Source organism: Erythrolamprus reginae, chromosome 4 (assembly GCF_031021105.1).
Source record: "Erythrolamprus reginae isolate rEryReg1 chromosome 4, rEryReg1.hap1, whole genome shotgun sequence".
Taxonomy (NCBI): domain Eukaryota; kingdom Metazoa; phylum Chordata; class Lepidosauria; order Squamata; family Dipsadidae; genus Erythrolamprus; species Erythrolamprus reginae.
Genome location: NC_091953.1, coordinates 72,581,044 through 72,608,570, shown reverse-complemented (window position 1 = coordinate 72,608,570; position 27,527 = coordinate 72,581,044). Strand labels below are relative to the sequence as shown.

The window sequence follows — 27,527 nt, the reverse complement described above, 5'->3', positions numbered from 1 at the left end:
AGAAGGAGGCGATGCAGATGAGGGAAACGCAGGTAAGGGCTGGGGTTTTTTATTCTGTCATTACATACTGTATTTAAGTGTTAAGGGTGGAAGGAGGGATGGATGGAAGGAGGGAGGGAGGGAGAGAAGGATGGAAGGAGGGAGGGATGGATGGAAGGACGGAGGGATGTTAGGAGGGAGGGAGAAAAGGGAAGGAGGGAGGGAGAGAAGGATGGAAGCAGGGAGGGATGGATGGAAGGAGGGAGGGAGGGAGAGAAGGATGGAAGGAGGGAGTGATGGAAGCAGGGAGGGATGGATGGAAGGAGGGAGGGAGGGAGAGAAGGATGGAAGGAGGGAGTGATGGAAGCAGGGAGGGATGGATGGAAGGAGGGAGGGAGGGAGAGAAGGATGGAAGGAGGGAGTGATGGAAGGAGGGAGGGAGGGATGTTAGGAGGGAGGGAGAGAAGGGAAGGAGGGAGGGAGGGAGAGAAGGATGGAAGGAGGGAGTGATGGAAGGAGCGAGGGAGGGATGTTAGGAGGGAGGGAGAGAAGGGAAGGAGGGAGGGAGGGAGAGAAGGATGGAAGGAGGGAGGGATGGATGGAAGGAGGGAGGGAGAGAAGGATGGAAGGAGGGAGTGATGGAAGGAGGGAGGGAGGGATGTTGGGAGGGAGGGATGGAAGGACTGTATGCTTTCATTCAAGTCACTTCTCTCTCCCTTTCCTGTCATTCTCTGTAGATGACTCTGAAGACCCCCAGCCATCAACATCTTCTGCTTCTTCAGCCCCAGCCACATTCATAGCAAGCAAAGGGTGGTTTGACAGATTTCAACGGCGCTATGGCCTGAAGAGTGTGTCATTGCATGGAGAAGCTGCCTCAGCAGATACAGGTGCAGCTGAAAACTTTGTCCGGCGCACCTTTAAAGATCTAATTGCAGAAGGGGACTACCATCCAGAACAGGTGTTCAACATGGATGAAACAGGCCTGTTCTGGAAGAGGATGCCTTCACGGACTTTCTTGATGCAAGATGAAGCCAAAGCCCCTGGCTTTAAGGCCATGAAAGATAGAGTGACTTTGGTCATGTGTGGGAATGCAGCAGGCTTTTTGCTGAAGCCAGGGCTAATTTATAAGTCACAAAATCCAAGAGCCCTCAAGAACAGAAATAAGAATGCATTGCCAGTGTACTGGATGCATAATCCTAAAGCATGGATTACAAAACCCCTCACGCGGGACTGGTTTCATCAGTGCTTCATCCCACAGGTGCAGGTTTATTTGGCTGCCAAAGGACTAGATTTCAAAGTGCTTCTCCTAATGGACAATGCTGGAGGCCATGATGACCTGGCAGATGAACATGATGGGGTGCAAGTCGAATTCTTGCCACCAAACACCACATCGCTTATCCAGCCGATGGATCAAGGTATTATCCGCGCATTTAAGGCACTGTACACGCGCAATTCTCTTGGAAGCATCGTGGAAGCAATGGATGCTGATCAAAACTTCACATTGAAGGCCTACTGGCGTCAGTACACAATTGCATCTTGTCTGAAGAACATTCAGAGTGCCTTAGTGGATATGAAGTCACAGACAATGAATGCCTGCTGGAGGAAATTGTGGCCAGAAGTGGTGCATGATCACAGGGGATTTGCTCCCGAAGAAATTCAAGATGCTGCAGTCCAGAAGTCTGTGAAGCTGGCACAGGCACTGGGTGGAGAAGGCTTCGTTGACATGACACCAGAGGAAGTCAATGGTTTGCTTGATGAACATGGCCTACCGCTGACAGACAAAGATCTGGAGGAGCTGACCAGGTCAGCGAGTGAAGAAGAGGAGGGAGCTGTAGAATCTGAGGAAGAAGAAGATGTTGGCCTAACGCTAGAGCGGCTTGAAGAAATGAACAGAACTGCTGCACATCTGCAACGCATGGCGGAACTTTGGGATCCCAACATGACTCGCTCTATACACTTTAAGGCCTCCCTTGACAACACCATTGCACCATACAGAGCCTTGTTAGCCAAGCAAAAGAAAACGCGCCAACAACTGCCCATAACTATGTTTGTCACGAAAACCAAGAGGTCTGCCACAACATCACCTGCAGCGTCCATTGTAGACATGGTGATAGAAGAAGATCCCGATTTATCCTAGTTATGCTAACCCCCCCCCCAAAAATGTAAAAATGTAAATAAATATTTTTATTGTTTCTATCAGGATGACTAAGTGTTATTCAATGTGTACAGTACAGGTTACAGGTACAGGTAGAGGTACAGTACTGTACTGTACAGTGCATTAAGGGGATGGGAAATGGTAATTTGTGGGTTGAAAGTGTTGGGACTGAGTGGCATAGAGAAGAATGAATGACTGAGTGAATGAAATTCAAACACAGGTGAGGGCTGGGGGTTTTTATTCTGTCATTGTTTAAGTGCTTTTTACGAAAGGAAGGAGGGATGGAAGGAGGGAGGGATGGAAGGAGGACACGAGAGCCAAAAAACCAGGTTCAAAATGGACTTGGGAATCATAAGTGGCAAGTGTACTCACTGAGAGCTAGCAACTTGACAGCAGAAAAAAACCAGGTTCAAAATGGACTTGGAAATCATAAGTGGCAAGTGTATACTCACTGAGAGCTAGCAACTTGACAGCAGAAAAAAACCAGGTTCAAAATGGACTTGGAAATCATAAGTGGCAAGTGTACTCATTGAGAGCTAGCAACTTGACAGCAGAAAAAAACCAGGTTCAAAATGGACTGGGAAATCATAAGTGGCAAGTGTACTCACTGAGAGCTAGCAACTTGACAGCAGAAAAAAACCAGGTTCAAAATGGACTGGGAAATCATAAGTGGCAAGTGTACTCACTGAGAGCTAGCAACTTGACAGCAGAAAAAAACCAGGTTCAAAATGGACTTGGAAATCATAAGTGGCAAGTGTACTCACTGAGAGCTAGCAACTTGACAGCAGAAAAAAACCAGGTTCAAAATGGACTTGGAAATCATAAGTGGCAAGTGTACTCATTGAGAGCTAGCAACTTGACAGCAGAAAAAAACCAGGTTCAAAATGGACTTGGAAATCATAAGTGGCAAGTGTACTCACTGAGAGCTAGCAACTTGACAGCAGAAAAAAACCAGGTTCAAAATGGACTTGGAAATCATAAGTGGCAAGTGTACTCACTGAGAGCTAGCAACTTGACAGCAGAAAAAAACCAGGTTCAAAATGGACTTGGAAATCATAAGTGGCAAGTGTACTCATTGAGAGCTAGCAACTTGACAGCAGAAAAAAACCAGGTTCAAAATGGACTTGGAAATCATAAGTGGCAAGTGTACTCATTGAGAGCTAGCAACTTGACAGCAGAAAAAAACCAGGTTCAAATGGACTTGGAAATCATAAGTGGCAAGTGTATTCATTGAGAGCTAGCAACTTGACAGCAGAAAAAAACCAGGTTCAAAATGGACTTGGAAATCATAAGTGGCAAGTGTACTCACTGAGAGCTAGCAACTTGACAGCAGAAAAAAACCAGGTTCAAAATGGACTTGGAAATCATAAGTGGCAAGTGTACTCATTGAGAGCTAGCAACTTGACAGCAGAAAAAAACCAGGTTCAAAATGGACTTGGAAATCATAAGTGGCAAGTGTACTCATTGAGAGCTAGCAACTTGACAGCAGAAAAAAACCAGGTTCAAAATTGGACTGGGGGGGGGGGCGGCATGAAAAATAACCATTGCCAGCCTCCGAACTGCCATCGCCCCACCGTCTGCGCATGCGCGGCCTTAAAATAATAATAAAAAAGATCGCGCATGCGCAGATGGTGTTTTTACTTCCGCAGCGCTACTTCGCGAAAACCCGCTCATTGCGGAGGGTCCTGGAACGGAACCCTCGCAATAACCGGGGGATCACTGTATATTGTTTTGCTCTTGGTTTACTTATTTTCCCCTTCCTTACCCCAATCACCCCCCCAAAGTTCTTCCCCCCCGTGCTCCCCCCACCAGGAAGGGGGAGGACAAGAAAAACCCTTGTCCAGTCATGGGGCACTTCTCCTGATTGCATTCCCACACTACTGAGCTCCACTTTCAACCACTTTTAAATATAGAGAGAAAAATTCCCCTCCCTCCCTCTCTTATCCATTTGAATAACACCTTCTTTTACTTTTTAAACTTATTTTACCTTTTTCCCTTCTCCCCCAACAAGAATAAAAATTAACACTAAATTCCAGAAACATCTCTGGGGGGCCCCCCGACAAAATCAGTTTCAACTCTTCACTTCTTTGCTTTCTTCTCATGCTGGGCTCTTGTTTTTCTCTGATCCCTTGTGATGACCTCCACCTGCCCCATTAACTCCTTCAGCTGCTCCTCCCTTTGCCTTTCCTCCTCATCTGGGGTACTGCAACCGCTGAAATAATCTTCTCCTCCTTCTCCTCCTTTTGGCTCTCCAACTGCTCCACTCTCCCCTCCTTCTGCTCCTTGTGCCTCGCTTTCTTCAAACTCAAACCCAGTTGATTCAATAGTGCCTTTCCCTCCTCCAGTGATCGTGCTCTAAACATCTTATTTTCTTGGAACACCAAGATGGCAGCTGGAAAACCCCCGGTGAACGTTTTTCCAGTTTGATACAGATGGTTTTAAATTGGGCATAAGGCAGCTCTTGCTCTCAAAGTTTGCCAATAGAGATCTCTAAGAACTCTTATCTCGTTTCCATCTTGCTTAAGGCCGGCACAGCTTTTCAAATACTTTTAGATAATATCAGCTTTTTTCTCACTGGCCAAGGCCATAACAATGTCTCTTTGCCTCTCCCGGTTTCTACATGGAACGTCCCAAGGTAAAATGTCATCAAAAACAACCTGCCATCCAACCAAGGATTGCTTCAGTTAATTCCAGCCTGAAGCAAAATCTGGTCTAAAATAACGCAGACGTAAATTTCTTCTCCTTTGGCGGTCTTCTAAATTAGCAATTCTGTAATTCAATTGTTTAGAAATCTCATCCTGACTTTTATTTAATATATCACATTGGAGCTCAAGATGGGAGCGTCTAGAAAAAACTGTGACGCATGCGCAATCCAAGGGGTGAGGTAGAGAAAGGGAAACTAAGATAAGGGAAATAGATTTGATACAAGGGCAGCTGAGATTAACTAAGAGTAGGGATTGGAATAGTTTATTGAAAAGGAAAAAATTGATGGTGTACGGTGAGATCCAATGGAACAAGATGAGAATGATGATGCGATAAAAATATTGAACTGGGGGACAAAATCAATGCAACAAATGGCAAGATATTTGAAGAAGAGGAAAGAAAAATAATGTATATTAGCACTGAGAGACCCTGGTGGAGAGGTTAGATATGGTAAAGAGCAGCTAGAGAAGATAATGAGAAAATATTATGAGGATTTATATAAAGAGGAGCAGGCAAATATAGGAGTCCTCAATGTTGGGAAAATAGTAAGTGAAGAAGATAAACAAATATTGAATGCAGAAATTACACAAGATGAAATTGCTAGAGTAATTAAAGAGTTAAAACAAGCCAAAGCACCGGGCCCAGATGGGTTTACAGGAGAATTTTATAAAACGTATATGAATGAATTGTTGCCACATTTGGGGAAATTGTTTAATAATATATTGTTAACTCATGATATCCCTCAGACATGGAAGCTTTCAGAGATTGTTACCATCCCAAAGATTGATTGAGATTTAAGAGAGCTTGGGGATTACTGTCCTATCAGCTTGGCAAATCAAGATTATAAAATATTTATGAAGATATTGGCAAACAGACTCAAAAATATTTTACCAAAAATAATTGAAGAGGATCAATATGGATTTGTGAAGGGAAGGAAGATAAGTGAACCAATTAGAAATGTAATAAATGTGACGCACCATGCTACCATTACTAAAAGGAAATTGGGAATTTTGAAATTAGATGTTTATAAAGCTTTTGATAAAGTTAACCATAGCTATTTATATAAACTATGTAAGGAATTAAATATGGGACAAATTTTGTGAAATTATAAAAGAGATTTATAAAGGGAATGAAGTGTATATAAGGGTGAATGGACAAAGAATGTAGAGAATTAAAATACAAAATGGCACCAAGCAGGGATGTCCTTTATCTCCAATGTTATTTGTAATATCAATAGAGAACATTAGCTAATAAGATAAGACAATACTTGGGTAGGATATAAAATAGGGGAATTAGAAATGAAACTAAACCTATTTGCAGACAATGCAATTATATTGACCCTGACCCCGATGTAGATGATCAAAGGTATAAGAAATATTTTACAAGAGTTTAAACAGGAATCGGGATTGTCGGTCAATATGGAAAAATCAGAGATTATGTGTTTAAATACAGTCGAAGAGAGCAGATAGAAATTAGGAAAGAATCAGGGTTGAAGTTAGGATTAAAGAAAATTAAATATCTGGGAATTTGGTTATCGAGAAACCCAGCGAAAATCGAGGAGGTGAATTATAGATTAATATGGAGGAAAATGCTGAAACAGATGAGGAGCTGGAAAGAGAAAAAGCTAAGGAGAATCTCTAAAATAAGAGCCTTCAAAATGATGATAGTACCCAAAATGGTGTACCTGTTTCAGGTATTGTCAGGGGGGGCTATCAGCATCCAAGTTAAGAGAGTGGGATAAAAAACTAAAAAAAAACCTTAATCATTGGGTTGAAGAAGATAAGAGACCAAGAATAAGGAAAAAGTGGTCAATAGGAAATGAAAAAGAGGGCGGATGAGGAATTCCTTGTTTGGAGTTGCATTTCAAATTGGAAGATTAATGGAGCTGCAATTATTCGAAAATAAATGTGTGAAACTGGAAAAACAGAGAAATGGGATGAAGAATAAAGAATTAATTTTTATAAAGTGGAATAGGAGCGACTTAGATAAATTAATAGGTCCACAACACCTTCTACCAGCAATGGTGGACTTGTCTAGAGGCTAAAAATTACTGGAACAAGGTGGCTGACTGGTTGAAAGAAATAACAAAGGAAGAACTGGAAAAAAAACCAGAATTATATTTATTGGGTATTTTTAACAAAAAAAATTTAAAAGAAGTGAGATATTTGGTCATTCATATTTTGACAACTGCAAGGATAGTTTACACTCAACAATGGAAATCTGATAAAATACGGGAAGAAGGTATGATAATTAAAAAGGGTTTTGTGCAGAGCTGGACAGGATGTCGAAAAAATTAGAAGGGAAAGAAGATTCAGAATATTATAAGATATGGGGAAATTTTGATGACTGGCTAGAGGAAAGGACAACGATAAAATAAAAAAATTATAAATTTTCATAAGACAGATTTTTTTTAAAAAAAGAAGAAGGCAAAAGTAACACAAAGCAACACGTTAACAAAAGAATAACAAGTTATGAGGGAAAATTCCACGATTGAACATCCTAAATGAGTGGGGAAATTACTCTTCCCAAATGTTTTGTTTATATGTTTTGTTTTGTTTACTGTTATGTTTATTTGTCTGTTTGTTTGTTTGTTTTTATTTGCTTGTACTTATTTTGGTTGCAATGTCTTTGTATGTATAAAAATACATACAAAGTCTCTGGAGAGGGGCGGCATACAAATCTCATTAATAATAATAATAATAATAATAATAATAATAATAATAATAATAATAATAATAATAATAATAATTTTGTTTTTAAAAGGGACAAGAAGAATCTGATTATTATAAAATTTGGTATAAGTTCTATGAGTGGCTGGATAAAAGAATGCTATTGTAAATATTGTAACGTATATCAGATGGTACAAAATTACATGAACTTATGTAAATAGTAATTAGTGATAGTTTATATTTTTTTCTTCCTTTCATTATTTCTTTTTATTACCTTTTCTTAATATGATCTACAAGACTCGTATTTAAATTTCTTAGACCTCTGAAAAGTATGGAGCAGCTTGGGCTCCTTTTTTGTTCTGTCAAGCTCTCTGGTAGAATCCTCCCAAAAATGCACAGATACAATTTCAGACACACACACGTTTGAAAATTCAAAACAATGTTCTTTATACCGAAAAATGCAAATAAACGAAGCACTCTTTTTGTATAGCAAAGAGCACTTGTCTTCAAACAAATTGGTAATTTGTACAAGTCCCTTATCAGTTCTGTGATACTTAGCTTGCAGCTGTGAGGAAATTCACAGTCCTTCTTCTTTCACAAAGTGAAAAACATTTGCACTGGTTTAGTTGCAAAGCGCGGAAAAATCAGCACACAAAGATCAAAGTCAGCAAAGCAGGCATGAAACACAACGATCAGATAATCCTCCACAATGACCAAACCCACAGGCTGCTATTTATAGCAGCCTCACTAATTACCACAGCCCCACCCATCCACAATTGGCCTCATTTTCTTTGATAATAATCTCTCATTTGTTGTTGCCTATGCATCGCTCTCCGCATGCGTGGCTGCATCATTAACTCTTGTTCTGAATCCAAGGAGGAGCTAGATAATTGATCTCCTTCTGAGCTGTCTGTCACACTCTCCTCCTCCCTGTCACTCATGTCTTCTTGGTTAGAGGAGCCTTCATCAGCAGATTCCACTGGGGGCAAAATAGGCCTGCAGCATGTGGATGTCTCCCACAGTCCTTGGGGCAGGAGCTGTGCCAGAGCTAACCACAACATTTTTTATGTTGTGTGTTTTTGTATATGTCTTTGTCCTGTCTTGGAATTAAAAATCAATTAAAAAAGAAAAAAGAAAAAGAAAAAAAGAAAAAGCACTATGCAACCTTAAACCTTCTCTATCAATTGTGTCTGATGGTCTATGTCAGTGAGGCAAACCTTTAGTCCCTTGGGTGCCAAAAGAGCATACATGCGCGCTATTGCACATGCATGAGTGCCCACACCTATAATTCAATGCCTGGGAAGGGTGAAAACAGCCTTTTCCACCCTCTGGAGTCCCTCTGGAGTCTGGAAACAGCTTGTTTCTCAATTTCTGGTGGGCCCAGTAGGCTCGTGTTTTGCCCTCCCCAGGCCCTCCCCCAACCCCTGGAGGTTCTCTGGAAGTCAAAAATGCCCTCCCAGAGCCTCTGTGCGAACCAAAAGTCAGCTGGCCAGCACACACATGCATGTTGGAGCTGAGCTAAGGCAACAGCTCATGTGCCAGCAGATATGGCTCCATGCACCACCTGTGGCACCTGTGCCATAGGTTTGCCATCACTGATCTAAGCTCTCCACAGCCATAGCTGAACCCTAAGCATTATCTTTGAAAAACCATTAAGGACCAGCTCACTACCAAAACTATGGTCGCAAGCAACAGTCATCCCATTTTCAAAAGAGGAGATCCCAGTCTAGTTGAAAACTACAGACCAATCTCATTATACTGCATCACATGCAAAGTCTTGGTATCAATCATAAGCCAATCAATTACACTCCACTGGAAACTAACAACCTAATCTCTAACAAACAATTTGGTTTCAGAAAAAAATTATCTTGCAACCTGGAACTCCTTCACTGCAAAAACATATGAACTACACATCTCAATCAGGGAAAACCAATAGATGCCATCTACATTGACTTCTGAAAAGCCTTTGACTCAGTGGTTCATGACAAATGACTTCTAAAACTCAAATCCTCTGGCATCTTAGGATCTCTCCATAGTTGGATAACTGTGTTCCTATCAAACAGACAACAAGTTGTCAAAATAGGGAGTATCATATTTAATCCTATTCTGGTTAACAGTGGTGTACCCCAAAGTAGCGCACTTGGACCAACACTATTCATAACCTATATAAATGACCTTTGCAATCACATTACAAGCAACTGCATTCTCTTCACCAATGATTTAAAACTTTTCAACACCACCAATAAAACAGCTACTCTCCAAAAAGACCTTGACTTTGTGTCTGAATGATCAAACATCTGGCAACTCCAAATCTCAACCAAAAAATGCTCTGTCCTACACATTGGCAAAAAGAATCAGAACACCAAATACTAGCTGAATGAACAAGAACTTACACACAGCCCTCACTCTGTAAAAGACCTTGGAATACTCATATCAAATGACCTAAGTGCCAAAGCCCACTGCAACATCGCCAAAAAGGCTTCAAGAGTTGTTAATTTAATCCTATGTAATTTCTGCTCCGGTAATCTCACACCACTTAACCAGAGTATACAAAACCTTCACCAGACCAATCCTTGAATGCAGCTCGTCTGTCTAGAACCCACACCACATTTTGGATATAAACTCTCCAGAAAACTTCCAGAGATACTTTACTAGAAAAGCCCTCCACTCCTCCACTCACAACAGAATACCCTACGCAACTAGATTTACAATCCTAGGTTTAGAAAGCTTAGAACTACAGGGGGTGGACAAAGAAATGGAAACACCTTGAAAAATCATCAAAATATCTTTTAATATGGTATTGGTCCACTTTTGCAGCAAATACAGCCTCAATTCTCCGAGGTATTGATTCATACAAATTGTGAATTGTTTCCAAAGGAATGTTAGCCCATTCTTCAGTTAAAGCACCCTCCAGTTCAGAGATGATGGTGGTGGAAATCGACTTCTTACTTGAATCTCTAAAATCGACCATAAATGCTCAATAATGTTGAGGTCTGGTGATTGTGGTGGCCAGATGAGATGCTGAACTTCATTAGAATGTTCCTCGTGCCATTCTTTAACAATTCTTACTCTATGGATTGGTGCATTATCATCTTGAAAGATGGCATCCCCCTCTGGAAACAGTTCTTGAACCATAGGATGAATTTGGTCGGCCAAAATTCCTAAATAGTGATGGCTGTTAATTTTTCCATGAAGGGAAATCATTGGCCTGGAGGATTTTCAAGAAACAGCACCCCAGATCATCACTGAACCCCCGCCATGTTTGATAGTTGGGAGAAGGCAGTCTGGATGAAATGATTCTTTTGGTTGTCTCCAAATGTAAACACGGCCAGAGGTTGGAAAAATGGTAAACAATGATTCGTCAGAGAAAATCACATTTTGCCACTGCTCGAGGGACCATTTCTGGTGGTTTGTACACCACTCTAAACACTTTGAAACATTTGTCTTTGAGAACAGAGGTTTTCTAATTGCAGCTCTTCTGTGGAATCCAGATTTGTGAAGCTGCCTTTGAACAGTTTTTGTGGAAACTGGGTTCTGTACTTGTCTATTGAGCTCTGCAGTGATTTTAGGAGCTGTGGTCTTGTGATCTGCTCTAACAATTCGCTTTAGAGTCCGACGATCTCTCTCACACAACTTCGACTTTCGACCAGACCTGTGCTTGGCTGAGGATGTTTTCCCTTCTCTTTCAAAAGCAGTCATGACTTTTAAGACTCTACCTCTTGAAACACCAAACATTCAGGCACTTTCTGTTACACTAGCACCTGCCATTCGAGCACCAGCAATTTGGCCTCTTTGAAAGTCTGAGAGGTCTGCCATTTCTAGAAGGTTATAATCAATTTCCTTAAATTTCTGTTTTAAAAAAAGGTAGTTTAAAAAACATATCAAATAACAGAAATTTAAAAAGCATTAAAATATGCCAAGTTTTGATTGATTTGAACATGTTCAAACATTATGATGCCAAAAAGTCAAGTGTTTCCATTTCTTTGTCCACCCCCCCTGTACATCGCCTTAACCATAACCTAAGCATAGCCATAAAATCATCTGCTACAACATTCTTCCTGTCAATGACTACTTCAGCTTCAACCACAAGAACACAAGAGCACACAACAGATACAAACTTAAACTGCTTTAAACTTGACTGCAGGAAATACAACTTTAGTAACCGAGTAGCTAATGCATGGAACTCACTACCAGACTTTGTAGTACAGTATAATCAATTAACTCCCAAAACTTTACCCCTAGACTATCCACTGTTGACCTTTCCTGATTTCTAAGAGGTCAGTAAGGGGCATGCATAAGTGTACCAGAGTGCCTTCCATTCCCTGTCCTAATATATATATTTCATGTATATAAATCATGTATATAAATTATATCATGTATATAAATATTATTATATCTGTATACCACCAATACATATTTGACAAAACAAACAAATAAATAAAAATAAAAATGGCTGATTCTTCCAAAGTGAACTTGCTTGGTTGCCCTGTGTCAGCCAGGGACTCCCCTGATTACTTCTTTTTCTTCAAGAAGCAGTCTGAGAATGCCCAGCTTCTTCTGACTTAGAAAGCACTTATGGTATCATAAAAATAATGTTAATGATGAAATTAATAATTATTTTGTTAGACATGCCATACTAAGAGTTTGGAATAAATATAAAACAATGCTCTGTACAAAGTTGCCTCTTTGGGTGTCACAACAGGAAGCTTTCTTTAGAAAAGAAATGTGGGAAAGCCAAACTGGTTGATATATGGTAAAGTTTTATCTTTTAACTCAGGTAACCCAATATTAAAGCCGAGCGAAGAACTTTAATCAGAAGGCTATGCTTGCCATTGATTTACTCATCAACAACTGAAAGAAAGATTTAAATTGGACAAAAAGTGCTATGGATTTGACTTTGGACCTGTAAAAGTAAAGAAGGGGCTTTTAAAAATGAATTTTATTATGTGGAAAACAATCAACATATTTCTAACATCTATAAAATGTTATTGAAACTGAATTTGGAAAATTAATATGTAAAACATTGTATGATCCAGTGTGAAGATTTTTTGGATATAATGTAATGCTTAAACAATGGGAAAATATGTGGGTGAACAGTTTAAAATTTACATTAAATTATAATCTAAAAGAAAATTTCTATAAATGATGTATCATTGGTATTTAATACTGGAGAAGTCAGGGGTGTAAAACTCATGGCCTGCAGGCCAGATGCCACACCCACCTCTAGTTTAGTGAAGGGGGAAATGTCACAATACAACATGTGATGACAATATGACACCACGGGTTTGATACCTTTGAGATAAGTTATCTAAGATGTATAAAGGTATGCCAAATGAATGTTGGAACTGTAAAAGTAAAGAAGGGATTTTTTTATCATCTATGGTGGACATATGATAAAGCAAAAAAAAAAGGGAATATGATTCATATTTTAATACAGAAAATTTTGAAAAAGGAGATAAAGATGAAACCATAATTTTTCCTTTTGGATCTAATGGAAAAAGACCTGGAGAAAAAAATTGGAACTTTGTTACTATATAGGGTGACAGCAGCAAGACAATATATACAAAAATGGAAGGTCGCTTCAATTTCTAACATGGACAAATGGTTGCAGAAGTTGATGCTTGAAATGCAAAATTGACTGTTTCGATTAAACAAATCCTGGGAGGAATCTCCTGGGAGGAAACAGGGCCTCTACTGTCCATGTGGTTTCCTCAACCACACACATTATTTGATTCTTCCTACAAACTTTTCTACTTAAGAACCTGGTCACGGAATGAATTAAGTTCATAAGTAGAGGTACCACTGTAGTATATTTTGGATGTTCAGTAAATCGATAGGGAAATTGTATCTCTTTGAGGTGAGGAGAGGAGAGCCAGGCACCCTAACCCTAACCCAAACCCTTGAGGTGAGTGACGTCAAGTTGGCCACCTTTAAGCCAGTCACATGACCTTTAAGCCACCCCGGTCACATGATCATCAAACCACTCCCACCTGGTCACATGGCCACCAAGCCATACCCACAAAATAAGCCACGCCCACAGTGTGGTAGTAAAAAAATGCAGCCTTTTGCTAACTTCAGCCCACGTCACTATAAAAATTCTGAAAATGTAATTTGAACAAAATAAACTAAATGTTTTCATTTATAAGTAGTAATCATAAGTAGTGTTGGGCGAACTGAATGTGCCGAACTTGGTCGGGTTCGGTATACCAAACCCGATCCCGGACTTTTCCAGAAGTCTGTGTTCAGGTTTGGCATTTGATTGAACACCGCAATACTATTGCAGCAGTGGGGGGGGAGGTGAGGCACTCTGCTGGCAGCTTCAAGCGGGCAGTGGGCAGGAGGGAGAGACAGGGAGGGCTCTGCCCCTGAAGGGCTTTAAAAAGGCGGAGGGAATCCGGACCTTTGGAGCACAAACAGGGAGGGGAGGCGTGGATTTCCCACACATCGGGGGGGGGGGTACAAGCAAATGGAGATGGGGAATCCCATTTCCCATTTGCTTGCCCACCCTGGAGCCCGCTTAGGAGCCTCACACCGCAGCTCTCCTGCCGGCTGCAAAGACAGGGAGGCACGATGTCAGGACTTTCTCCCTGCTGAGCTCCTGGGGATTGGAGCCTGACCTCCCTCCCCAGTGTTTCACCTCACGTCGGACAGAGGGGTGGGGAGTCAGGTTCTGCCGGCCAGCTATTCAGGATTCTGGCCCACAGCTTCAAGCAGGCAGTGGATGGGAGGGGGAGGTGGGGAGGGCTCTGAGGCTCAAGCCGCCGACTTGGTTTGAGGGGGGCAGGAGGGGCGATTCTAGACACAGAGCCTGACCTCCCCCCCCAGCGCTTCACCTCCCGCAGGGCCAGAGGTGTTGGGGTTGGGATTGGGGTTTGGGTTTGGGGGCGTGAACCCGAACTCCGACATCAAGTTCAGCCAAACCCGCCAAACCCGAACTTCAACAGATTCGCCCAACACTAATCATAAGGTATTTTAGGACTGATGAATTGCCCTATGTCTACAGTGCAACAAATAGCTATAAATTTCAGTAGAGCATTGAAGAATCTTTTAGATTCCATGAGGATCTATTCTAACAGACGTTTAAAAACTTACAGAATTAGTAGTCAGGTGATACAAACTTGCTCCAAATATTTATGACAAACTACAATTCTGGCTACAATTTGGGAAGAATGGAAGAAAATAACAGTCTGGCAATTAATTCTTATGTGATAAGAAGAAAGAATGGAAGGTAAGAGAATTGTGTTTGAAATAAAATTAAACTCTAAAAATTACTTGGTCAGCTTTTACAAATAAGGTACAAATAATGTATAATTGTAACTTTAAAATAGAATTGGAGACAAATCAAACAATTCAGTTTGATCTACTACCTTTAATTCTTCAACAGCTTTCTCCAGTTCATTTGGTGTTTTGTATTCAAAATCCCTCTGCAGATATTCATCTTCTGCTTGTGTAATCCACTCATGCATTTCTGACAAATCCTTTCGTAGATTTGCAATCTTATCCAAACTATTCTTCAATGCTTCTTTCTTAGCATAGACCTTGCATTAATAATAATAAAAAAGAAGAAGAAGTTATTTTTCCTCTCAAAAATAGATAAAACTCTACTTTGGAACCCAATGAATAACCAGAATATGAGACTCACAGTTAAATTAAATTAAAAATCCTGAAATGTTTAGAACATATTTATATTTCAAATATTGCCTTATGTATACAAAAACCGACAAGTTTCTGGAAGAAAAATGCATTTAAGAGTAACAAGTTACTTTGTTACACAAAAGAAAATATAAACTCTTCTAGGCTATTTTCATGTCTACTTAGTAAAAAAAAAGGAATGGAAAATTCAAGGATCCATGTTCTGCATTAATTTCCTATTTTGTTTGAGAATATAATTTCCATATAGTTAGAAATGATGCCATAAAGATGATCGGTAAATGCAATCACAATGTGGGAAAACTATGAATTGTGTATTTTCATATAGTACAATATATAGTAGACATTATTTCTCCAGTCTGGAATGTCTAATTAAATAATATTAAAATATCCAAAGGTTTACTATCAAATTTTATGCTTTAGCATTGCATATTCCAGATTATGTTTTTTCCCCCATTTACTATTGCTCTTTTGAGAAAATAAAGCTTTTCTAAGATAGGTGCTTTTACCATACATAAAAAATTAATATGCTATCATTTGGAGTTCCACGTTATTGAAATTTTGGTTTTGGATATATAACAGAATTGTAATGCCACATAAGTTAGTTTTCTATACTTATAATATTAAAATATTTTGAGCTAAGTGAAAGCCAATGAAGATATAAAAAATAATTATATCTTGCTATATATTTTTATTTAAAATGTTTTGTATATATCAGTATTATCCAACCTCTGGTGTTCTACTCTGGAAGGGATTATTTAATTTATCACATTTATCTATTCAGCAGGCATTTATATGCAGTTGAATTATTAAAGATTTATTATTCAGAATGATACTTTCTTACTCTACTTTTCACATTTTATACCAAGTAGAGAAAATTCTATTAAATAACACTCTGGAATTTAAATAAATTAATGCTACATATTCTAATAGAATACCTGTTGGCAAATATTATCCCATTCAGCATTCAGTGCTTTAAGATCATTCTGTAATTTTAAAGAAAATTCTGACTCTGCTTCCTTCTTCATTTTTTGTCCAATCTCATTAACACTATTTAAATTGGGCTGGATTGTCTGGATGTCATTCACCAAAGCCTGGTAAGGAAAATACAGTAATGTGTAACATATACCCAAGATGTCATAATATGTGACATGATTCAATAAATAAAACATAAAAGTTTATGGCATAATTATATAAACAGAAATGCAGTATATAAATTTAAGGAGGGAAAACTGAAAATGGATATATGGATACATACATGTTCTAAATTGTGCACACAAACTGTCAATTTCAAATATAATTTACTATAATTCTACTATTAGGCCAAAGCCATTTTATTGGGCAGTTTAGGCCTGCCACACTTTATACTATTTTACTATGCATTTTCTCCTGTGGGAAAATGGGAGTATGTAGTCATAACAAATTCTTTCTAGAAAGCCAAGGTCATCCTTTGTCTCTGCACCTCTGCACCTGCACAGAAGGAGATGGGTGGACTCTGCCAGCATGGCAATAGAAGGTTGGACAATGTGATGGATTTGTAGGCATGGGGTCAAGGACCTGAACTTTCAACTGGGTGGTGAAGCCTGGAAGACTTCAGATTCGGGTTTCACCCAGATGTGCCAACATGGCTCTATTGATAAATTGGAATTTTGGGGAATACATTGCATTGGACTCTGATTTAATTTTGGATGCTATTTGATACCCTGACATTAACCAATTCTCCCTTTAAAAAGAACCCATCTACCCCGAATTCTCAGGATGATGTTTGGGTCCTGAGCCCCAGCACTGATCCAGCAATGAAAGGTGTAAAGACTCAAGGTAAATAGATGAAGAGAAACAAGCCATAGAGAAGTTGATAGATGATGGATCACCCATTCATATCGAGACCATCTACTTGCCTTCCCAAGTCATGATGGAAGCTGAAGAGGCCACAAAGAGGGAATGCCAGTTGAATGCAAACGAACCTCTTTCAGCTGGTTTGAGCCACTCTAAGTGAAGCTAGAGGGATAACTTTCACCACAAAAATGTTGGGGGAGCCATACTTGGATGTGGGATTATCCTCAGACACCCCCCCCCCAAATCCCTAAGGACTACCTGAAGCTTTCTTCAGGTAGCTTCAAATCCCTCAGCCCCTGCAGTTGATTCCAACCTCCCAGGCACCCAGCAGTTGCCATTAGAATACTGGGACCTAGAAGGGGTCTTCAGTGAGGAAGGTTGCAACTGTCTTCCCCCTCACAGACCTACTGACTGTGCAATAGAATTTGTGCAGGGGGCAACACTCCCCAAACCAATGATGTACTCCATGAACCCTAAACAGATGGAGGAGATAAGGAGATACTGTACATTGATGCCAATCTGGAATGGGGATTCATCCAGCCAGCCAAATCACAAGTGGAGCCCCCATGCTCTTCAAAGAGAAGAAAGATGGAGGGGGGATGTCAGGCTGTACATAGACTTCTGGGGAATCAATTCCATGTGCATTCAAAACACATACCCCCTCCCTCTTATGAAAGACTTGTTAATCCCTTAGCCAAAGGCAAGGTATTTACTAAGCTGGATTTGAGAGAAGCATATTACTATGCATCAGGGAGGAAGATAAATGGAAGATCACCTTTAACTTCACTCTGGGGAGCTTCTAATTCAGGGTCATGGCATTTGGACTACAAGGGCCCCCCATGATCTTTATGCAATTCATAAATGAAGTACTCCATCCGCACCTGTACAAGGAAGCACTCATTATTTTGGATGACATTCTCATCTTCAGCGAGACCCTAGAGCAGTAATGGCAAACCTCTTTTGGTTGGCATGCCAAAATGGAGGGGGGGGCTAGCACGTGTAACATGTCCATACCCCTTCCCTCCCCCATGCATGTGCACCATCCACCAGCCTACTGGTCCCCATGCATGCGCACAGGCCTTTCTGAAGCCTGGTAGTTGAAAAAAAATGCCCCACGGACAAACCGGATGTTTGGAAAAACACACTTCCAGTTTGTTCATTGTGCTGTTTTAGACCTAAACAGATGCACCAAATTCCACAAAGAAAAAAAGAGCTTCCTCAGAATGCAATCTCTCTGCCCAATCTACTGCTCCCCCACCCCAACAACAGTGCTTCGCTGAGGCTTCGCAACTCCCCATGACTCTTTTGCTCCCCATCATGGAGCAAAAATTTAAAAGTGCACCCCGCCATTCCCTACAGGAACCCAAACTCCCCAAGTTCAGCTGCAAAGCCTTGTCCCCCGCGCCGCCTGCCCCAAGGCTGTAGCCATAGTTTCATCCACCTTCCCCATTGAAGGCTTTTTCCTAGCTCACTACCCACTCAGCCTACAAGCTGGCTAGCCAGCCAGCCAGCATCCCTCCCTCCTTCTTGAGCTCAACGTGGTCTCTGGGATCCAGAACCATAACCTCTCTGGACCCCAGAGAGAGGGGTGGCTGCTTTGGCAGCAAAGATCCTTTTCTGCATTCACATGAAAGACGTAAATGAAGTCTAACACAGAAATCCCCATCGGTATATTGCACTGATCCAAAGGGCTTCTCCAAATCAACTTTCTCCTGAATGAAACATGCAGCCGTGGAAGAGGTTCCCAGGTGTGTGTGTGTGGGGGGGCATGAAGGAAGCGAAGACCCTCTCCCCCTCTCTCTGATTTTCTCTTTTCCCTTCTCTCCCTTCCTCCCTATTTTTTCCTCCCTCCTTCCCCTTCTCTCTCCCTCTCTTCCCCATTAAGCTCACCTCCGCCCAGCCTACAAGCTAGCCTCCCTCTCAAGCTTGGCACACTCCAAGTAATCAGCGCTGGGCTGCCCAGCCAGGGAGAAAAGCAACCACTCAGTCTACAGAGGGGGAGATGGGGCGGAGAAGAGAGGCAGGGAGTACATGGGGGGGGGGCATGAAGGAAGAGAATACCCTCTTCCCCCTTTTTGATTTTCTCTTCCTCCTTCCCCTGCTCTCTCCCTCTCTTCCCCATTAAGCTTGCCTCTGCCCAGCCTCCCTCTCGAGCTCAGCTCGGCACGTTATGAGCAATCAACGTCAGGCTGCCCAGCCACAGAGAAAAGCAAACTTCACACAAGAGAGGCTGGCAAAGGGAAGGGAAGCAGCCAATTCTTCAGTAGGATAACTGTCTCATGGCCTGCCCACCCGCCCACCTGCCTAGACCCGTTCAGGAGAAAGTTGATTTGGAGAAGCCCCTTTGTAGCAATGGGGATTTCTGTGTTAGGCTTTGTTTATGTGTCTTATATGAATGCAGAAAAGAGTCTTTGCTGCCAAAGCAGCAACCCCTCTCTCTGGGCTCCAATGAGGTTATGGTTCTGGATCCCAGAAACTGCATTGAGCTCGAGAAGGAGGGAGGGATGCTGGCAAGCCGGCTGACTGGCTGGCTTGTAGGCTGGGTGGGCAGCGAGCTAGGAAAAAGCTGTAATATTTTTATATGAGGATGCAGAACAGGTTTTTTGCACTCCGGCACTTCAGAGAAGCTTCCCTGACCCCTCTGGAGTGCAAAAACCCCAGCACAACAGCAAACCAGAAGTACATTTTTCCAAACTTCTGATTTGTCCGTTAGGGGATTTTTTTTGCCTCTGGGGCTTCAGGGCAGCTTCCCTGAAGTGTCCGAAAGGTGAAATGGCCTTTCTGAAGGCCGAAAATTAGCTGGCCAATGTGCATGCGTGCTAGAGCTGATACAGGGCAAAGTCTTGTGTGCCCTCCGATATGGCTCCGTGTGCCAGCTGTGGCACGTGTGCCATAGGTTCACCATCACGGCCCTAGAGGAACACATGAAGCTAGTGCGGCAAGTTCTAGAAAAACCTCTGGCCACCAAACTATACACAAAATTGTCTAAGTGCAAATTCCACAAAATCTCACTAGACTACCTTGGATATCACATTTCCAGTGAAAAGATAGAAACAGATCCTGGAAAAGTGAAAGCAGTGCTAGATTGGCAACCCCCATGCACCAGCAAGGAATTACAAAGTTTCTTGTGTTTTGTGAACTTCTATTGGCAATTCATCCAAGCTTTTGCAAAAGTGGCACTGCCACTAACCGAACTGCTAAAGACTGGGCTATCGCCTAACAGCCAAAGACAAAGCAAACTATTGGGTGGATGATGGAAGGTCAAAAAGCGTTCAAAAAGCTGAAGTGGCTCTTTGCCCAGGAGGCTATTCTGCAACACCCTGACCCAGAACAGCAATTTTAATCCTGTCCAATGCCAGTGATGTAGCTGTAGTGGCGATGCTATTACAGAAAAATCAAGAAGGCCAACTCCTGTTGTGTACTTATGTCTCAAAAAAACTCACTACTGCTGAAAGGAGGTGGGCCACTTGGGAGAAAGAAGCCTATACTGTTCATTAAAGCTCTCCTCATCCGGGATTTGATCCTGGATGAGGAGGCTGACCTGGCTTGTGTGACCGAAACCTGGCTGGGCCTGGAGGGAGGAGTTCCTCTCTCTGAAATTTCCCCAGCCAGGTTTCGGATATGGCATCAGCCCCAACCCCAGGGAAGGGGGGGGGAGGAGTGGCTATTATAGTCAGGGAGAGCCTTTGCCTGCGTAGACTCGTTGCTCCAGAGATTGCGGGTTGTGAGTCCCTCCTGGTAAAGTTGGACTTAGGGGTTCAGGTGGGCTTGTTACTCATGTACCTGCCTCCCAGCTGTGTGTCAACAGCCCTGCCTGTGTTGCTCGAGGAGGTTGCCGGGCTGGCGGTGATGTTCCACAGACTGATTGTCTTGGGGGACCTCAACCTACAGTCGCTCGGTGAAACCTCTGGGCTAGCACAGGAGTTCATGGCCACCATGACAGCCATGGACCTGACTCAAGTAGTACAGGGTCCGACTCATGAGGGGGGGGCACCCACCCGACACGGTATTCCTCTCTGGGCAATTGAGCAATGATCTGAGACAAAGGGGCTTAGAAGTGTTGCCTTTGTCATGGTCAGATCATTTTCTACTGCGGCTTAACTTCCTGGCTCCAATCCTTCCCCGCAGGGAGGCGGAACCAATTAGGAGGTTCCGCCCCAGATGACTGATGGGCCCAGAGGGCTTTCAGAGGGTGCTTGGGGTTATTCCAGATACACTCATCCACAGTTCGGCAGAGTCTCTTGCTGAGGCCTGGAACAAGGCTGCAGGAGAGGCTCTTGATCGGATTGCGCCATTGCGACCTCTCCGCAGCACTAGACCCCGTAGAGCTCCATGGTTCAACGAGGAACTCCGGGAGTTGAAACGCCAGAAGAGACGTCTAGTGAAGCGATGGAGGAAGAGTAAGTCTGAATTCAATCAAACACTTGTAAGAGCTCATATTAAGACTTACAAAGTGGCGCTCAAGGCGGCAAGATGCGCATACCATGCTGCCTTGATTGCATCAGCGGAATCTCGCCCGGCCGCTCTGTTTAGGGTAACCCGCTCCCTTCTTAACCAGGGGGGAGTTGGGTAGCCCTTGCAGAGTAGTGCCGAGGACTTTAACACATTTTTCGCTGATAAAATTGCTCGGATTCGGGCGGACCTCAACTCCGATTGGATTGCAGAGTCGACTGACAACGAGTCAGTCGAGGTGACTGGGGCCGATACTTGTCCATCTGTCTGGGAAGAGTTTGATCTGGTGACACCTGATGAAGTGGACAAGGCCATTGGAGCTGTGAGTTCCGCCACCTGCTTACTGGATCCGTGTCCCTCCTGGCTGGTTTCGGCCAGCAGGGAGGTGACACGGAGCTGGATCCAGGAGATTGTCAACGCTTCCTTGGGGAGGGGGTCCTTTCCGGCTCCTTATAAGGAGGCATTTGTGCGATCCCCTTCTCAAGAAGCCTTCTCTGGACCCAGCCGTACTTAATAACTATCGTCCAGTTTCCAACCTTCCCTTTATGGGGAAGGTTGTCGAGAAGGTGGTGGCGCTCCAGCTCCAGAAGTCCTTGGAAGAAGCCGATTATCTAGGTCCTCAACAGTCAGGTTTCAGGCCCGTTTACAGCACGTAAACTGCTTTGGTCGCATTGATGGATGATCTCTGGTGGGACTGGGACAGAGGTTTATCCTCTGTCCTGGTGCTCCTTGATCTCTCAGCAGCTTTTAATACCATCGACCATGATATCCTACTGCGCTGGCTGGAGAGGTTGGGAGTGGGAGGCACTGTTCTTCAGTGGTTCTCCTCCTACCTCTCTGGTCGGTCACAGTCGGTGTTAGTGGGGGGTCAGAAGTCGACCCCGAGGTCTCTCCCTTGTGGGGTGCCTCAGGGGTTGGTCCTCTCCCCCCTGCTATTTAATATCTACATGAAACCGCTGTGTGAGATCATCCAAGGGCATGGGGTGAGGTATCATCAGTACGCTGATGATACCAGTTTTACATCTCCACCCCATGTCCAGTCAACGAAGCAGTGGAAGTGATGTGCCAGTGTCTGGAGGTTGTTGGGGCCTGGATGGGTGTCAACAGACTCAAACTCAACCCGGATAAGACAGAGTGGCTGTGGGTTTTGCCTCCCAAGGACAATTCCATCTCTCTGTCCATAGCCCCGGGGGGGGGAATTATTGACCCCTCCGAGAGGGTCCGCAACTTGGGCATCCTCCTCAATCCACAGCTCACATTAGAGAAACATCTTGCTGCTGTGGCGAGGGGGGCGTTTGCCCAGGTTCACCTGGTGCACCAGTTGAGGCCCTATTTGGACCGGGAGTCACTGCTCACAGTCACTCATGCCCTCATCACCTTGAGGTTCGACTACTGTAATGCTCTCTACATGGGGCTACCTTTGAAGAGTGTTCGGAAACTTCAGATCGTGCAGAATGCAGCTGCAAGAGCAATCATGGGCTTTCCCAAATGTGCTCATGTTACTCCAACACTCCGCAGTCTGCATTGGTTGCCGATCAATTTCCGGTCACAATTCAAAGTGTTGGTTATTACCTATAAAGCCCTTCATGGCACCAGACCAGGATAACTGCGAGACCACCTTCTGCCGCACGAATCCCAGTGGCCGGTTAGGTCCCACAGAGTTGGTCTTCTCTGGGTCCCGTCAACTAAACAATGTCATCTGGCGGGACTCAGGGGAAGAGCCTTCTCTGTGGTGGCTCTGACCCTCTGGAATCAGCTCCCTCCAGAGATTAGAACTGCCCCCACCCTCCTTTCCTTTGGTAAACTCCTTAAAACCCACCTCTGTCGTCAAGCATGATATTTTAGATTCTAATTATTAGATTTGTCATTATGTATTGTTTTTATCACTGTTGTGAGCCGGCCCGAGTCTGTGCTCACCTGGAGACAATTCCTAGAAGAAGGCAAAGTGCCATTCAAAGTGCAGACTGATCACAAAACCCTCAAAACCTTGAAGTGTCCCAGGAAACTGATACCAAAAAAAGTCCATTGGGCACAATGAGATTTAAATTCGAGCTTAAACACATCCTGGGGAAGAACCTACTGGCAGACACTTTATTCAGAAAGCCACAGAATGACAGGAAGTGTACCCCACCATTTCCTCCCAACTGGACGAGATGGCAGCACATGTTAACACCCAAGTTATCACCCCTCTCTTGTCAATAACTACAGAACCAATTTCACTATGCTGCGTCCCATGCAAGGTCATGGAATCAATTATAAATAAATCAATTACTCTCCATCTAGAAACTAATAATTTGCTCTGTAACAAACAATTTGGTTTCAGAAAAAAACTATCCTGCAACCTGAAGCTCCTCCACTGCAAAAATATATGGATAACTCATCTAGATCAAGGGAAATCTATAGATGCAATTTATATCGACTTCTGCAAAGCCTTTGTGGTCCACAACAAACTACTCCTAAAACTCAAAACCAATGGCATCTCAGGATCCCTCCATAGCTGGATTACAGCATTCCTGTCAAACAGACAACAAGTGATCAAAATAGGTAGCACCATATCCACCCCTGTCCCAGTTAAAAGCAATGTTCCCCAAGGTAGTGTACTGGGACCAACGCTCTTCATTCTCTACATCAATGACCTTTGCGATTACATCACAAGCAACTGTGTCCTCTTTGCTGACAATGTAAAACTCTTCAACACCACCAATAACACAACTACTCTCCAAAAAGACGTGAACTCTGTTTCTGAGTGGTCTAACACATGGCAACTCCAAATCTCAACTATCAAATGCTCTGTCCTACACATCGGCAAAAAGAATCTGAACTCCAAATACGAACTGAATAATCAAATTATCACAGATAATCCCCACTCGGTTAAAAACCTTGGTATACTAATAACAAAAGATTTAAGTGCCAAAGCCCACTTCAACAACATAGACAAGAAAGCTTCAAGAGTTGTAAACCTAATCCTACGTAGTTTCTGCTCTGGCAATCTCACACTACTTACCAGAGCTTACAAAACTTTTGCCAGACCCATCCTCGAATACAGCTCATCTGTTTGGAACCCATATCGCATCTCAGACATTAACACCCTTGAAAATGTCCAAAGATACTTCACCAGAAGAGCCCTTCACTCCTCCACTCGAAATAGAATACCCTACGAGACTAGACTTTCAATCCTGGGCCTAGAAAGCCTAGAACTAAGATGCCTTAAACAAGATCTAAGTATTGCCCACAAGATCATATGCTGCAATGTCCTGCCTGTCGGTGACTACTTCAACCACAACAACACAAGAGCACACAACAGATTTAAACTTAATATTAAGCGCTCCAAACTTGACTGTAAACAGTATGACTTCAGTAACTGAGCTTTCGAAGCGTGGAACTCATTACCGGACTCCATAGTGTCCTCCCCAAACCCCCAACACTTTACCCTTAGATTATCTATGGTTGACCTATCCAGATTCCTAAGAGGTCAGTAAGGGGCAAGTACAAGTGCACTAGAGTGCCTTCCGTCCCCTGTCCTATTGCTCTCCTATATCTCCTATACCTTTCTTCTATTCCTATATCTCTTCTTCTATTCTTTCATTGATATGTTCTATTACTATATCTTCTTTTCTATTCTTTCTTAGATATATTTTACTATGAGTATCTCCTCTATAACCTTCATCATGTATTTTACTATGTGTATGTATATATACCCACTAAAACCCTCATTGTGTATTGGACAAAATAAATAAATAAATAAATAGATTGTTATATGGATTACCAGCTGGACAATTGGTCAGACTTGCTACCCTTTGCTGAAGTAGCATACAACAATGCTGTCCATAGCAGCAGTTGGACTAACTCCTTTTCAGGGTACCAGTTGCATGGAATTTGTCCCCATACCTGAACTACCCCAAGAAATCTCTAATGTCTCTAATCAGTGAAGGGCTACCAAAACTTTTATTACCACACTATGGGCGTGGCTTATCCAGGACGCACTGCATTTTCTTTCAACATCTTTCAGTGCAAATTGGTAGCTCTGGGGTGGAGCTCCATTTTCACTACCCCACTGTGTCTACTCCCCCCCCCCCATCCAGGCAGTAGCCCACCCCTATCTCTAACTGAAGCGGCAGGAGCCTAAAAGAAGCAAGCTGACAAGCACCGATTGCTCCAGTCCCCCTTCTGAGTGGGGGACCAAGCTTTCTTGCCTACCAAATATATCCGGCTGAGAATGTCTAGCAAGACACTAGGGCCAAAGTTTTGGATCCTTTCACAATAGTTAAGTCACAGTTCAGCTTGAATTGCCTAGAATATTGGGAAAGATTCACCCTGTTTTCCATTGCAGTTTATTATAACCTGTGATTACGTCAAGCTTAAGGCCACAAACCCAACCACCCTCTCCTCCAGTAGTCATACAAGGGGAGAACTCATTACAAAGTGAAGAAGATTTTAGGCTCCAGAAAATATAGGGCTCATTTACAATATTTAGTACATTGGAAGGGGTATCCTTTGTCTGAAGCTACATGGGTAAAAAGTTGTAATATGAAAGCTGACAGATTAGTAAAACAATTCCTTGATAAATATCTGGATAAGCCAAAGTGTCCGCGGGGGGTGGGGGTGGTTAGTGATGCTGTATTAACCCCGTATGTTAATTTCTCTCTCCTTTAGGACATAATTTTCTTCTGAGAGGAGGCCACCTGTTGGGATGAAGCCATTTTATTGGGAAGTTTAGGCCTGCCACACTTTATACTATTTCACTATGCATTTTCTCCTGTGAGAAAGTGGGAGGGGGGATTTTATGAGATTGTTAGTATGTAGCTGTAGCAAATTCTTTCTAGAAAGCCAAGGTAATCCTTTGTCTCTGCACCTCTGTACCTGCATGGAAAGAGACAGGTGGACTTTGCCAGCATGGCAATAGAAGATTGGATAATGTGATGGATTTTTAATGTGGGGATAAGGACTTGAACTTTCAACTGGGTGGTGAAGTTCGGAAGACTTCAAATTTGGGTTTCATCCAGATGTGCCAACATGGCTCTATTAATAAATTGGAATTTTGAGGAATAATTTGCTTTGGATTCTGATTTAATTTTGGATAGTATTTGTAACCCCGACATCTACTACATAGAAACCCATAATTTAAAGAAAAATACTCAATTTTATTGTTTGTATATGCAGTTTTAACCATATTTCTTGAAAAAGAAACAAAGAAAACATACTGAAATTAAGACCATTTAAAATAATGATAAAATGAAAAAAAAAGTCTACAATAATCCGATAGAAGCTATAGCTGCACAGATATCTCACACACTTTTCCTAAACAGAGATATAAACCCACATATACAAAATGAAATTAATTGTATTTGTACAACTGTTATGACATGATATTTACATCCATGAAATAGAGCATAAGATGGAAACTTACTGTACACTGTTCTAATTGTTTCTCTAGTGCTTCTGAAACTGCAAGTGCTGGCCAGTCTTCATTTAGAAAAATATCCATTTCAGCCATCCATTTTTTAAGGGTTTTTATGTCATTCTGGTTTTGAAAAGAGAGCATTGCACTGCATGAAAGTATTCCATTGTGACTAAATCTGGTGATAATCTCAACAAAATATAAAATTATCTTTAAAAATAATAAAAATTAAAAATATATTAATCACATATACGTGTTGTATCAAAAAATAATTTACTTCTAGTTTTTAAAATAAGCCTCAGAGTGTGTGTGTGTGTGTGTGTGTGTGTGTATTTTATGCAAATAAAAACACACCGACATATATGTAATACAGTGATACCTCGTCTTACAAACCCCTCATCATACGAACTTTTCGAGACATGAACCCGGGGTTTAAGATTTTTTTTGCCTCTTCTTCCAAACTATTTTCACCTTACAAACCCACCGCCACTGCTGGGATGCCCCGCCTCTGGACTTCCGTTGCCAACTGAAGCGCCTGTTTTCGTGCTGGTGGGATTCCCCTGAGGCTCCCCTCCATGGAAAACCTCGCCTCCAGATTTTGCGATGCTGCAGGGGAATCCTAGCAGGGGAATCCCAGCAGCGCGAAAGTGGGTGCTTTGGCTGGCATGTCCGGAGGTGGGGTTTC

The 27,527-nt window shown here is 42.4% G+C and overlaps 1 protein-coding gene across 1 annotated transcript in view; it reads right to left on the bottom strand.

Annotated features, from left to right (window-relative positions):
* LOC139167142 (dystrophin-like) overlaps positions 1-27,527 on the bottom strand; it is a 1,540,372-nt gene that overhangs the window by 1,145,358 nt on the left and 367,487 nt on the right. The window contains exons 20-22 of the mRNA XM_070751563.1: positions 26,852-26,965; positions 16,095-16,250; positions 14,874-15,044 (exon numbers count right to left, since the gene is read on the bottom strand). Of these exons, the coding sequence (XP_070607664.1) occupies positions 14,874-15,044; positions 16,095-16,250; positions 26,852-26,965 (441 nt within the window). The remainder of the gene's footprint in view (positions 1-14,873; positions 15,045-16,094; positions 16,251-26,851; positions 26,966-27,527) is intronic.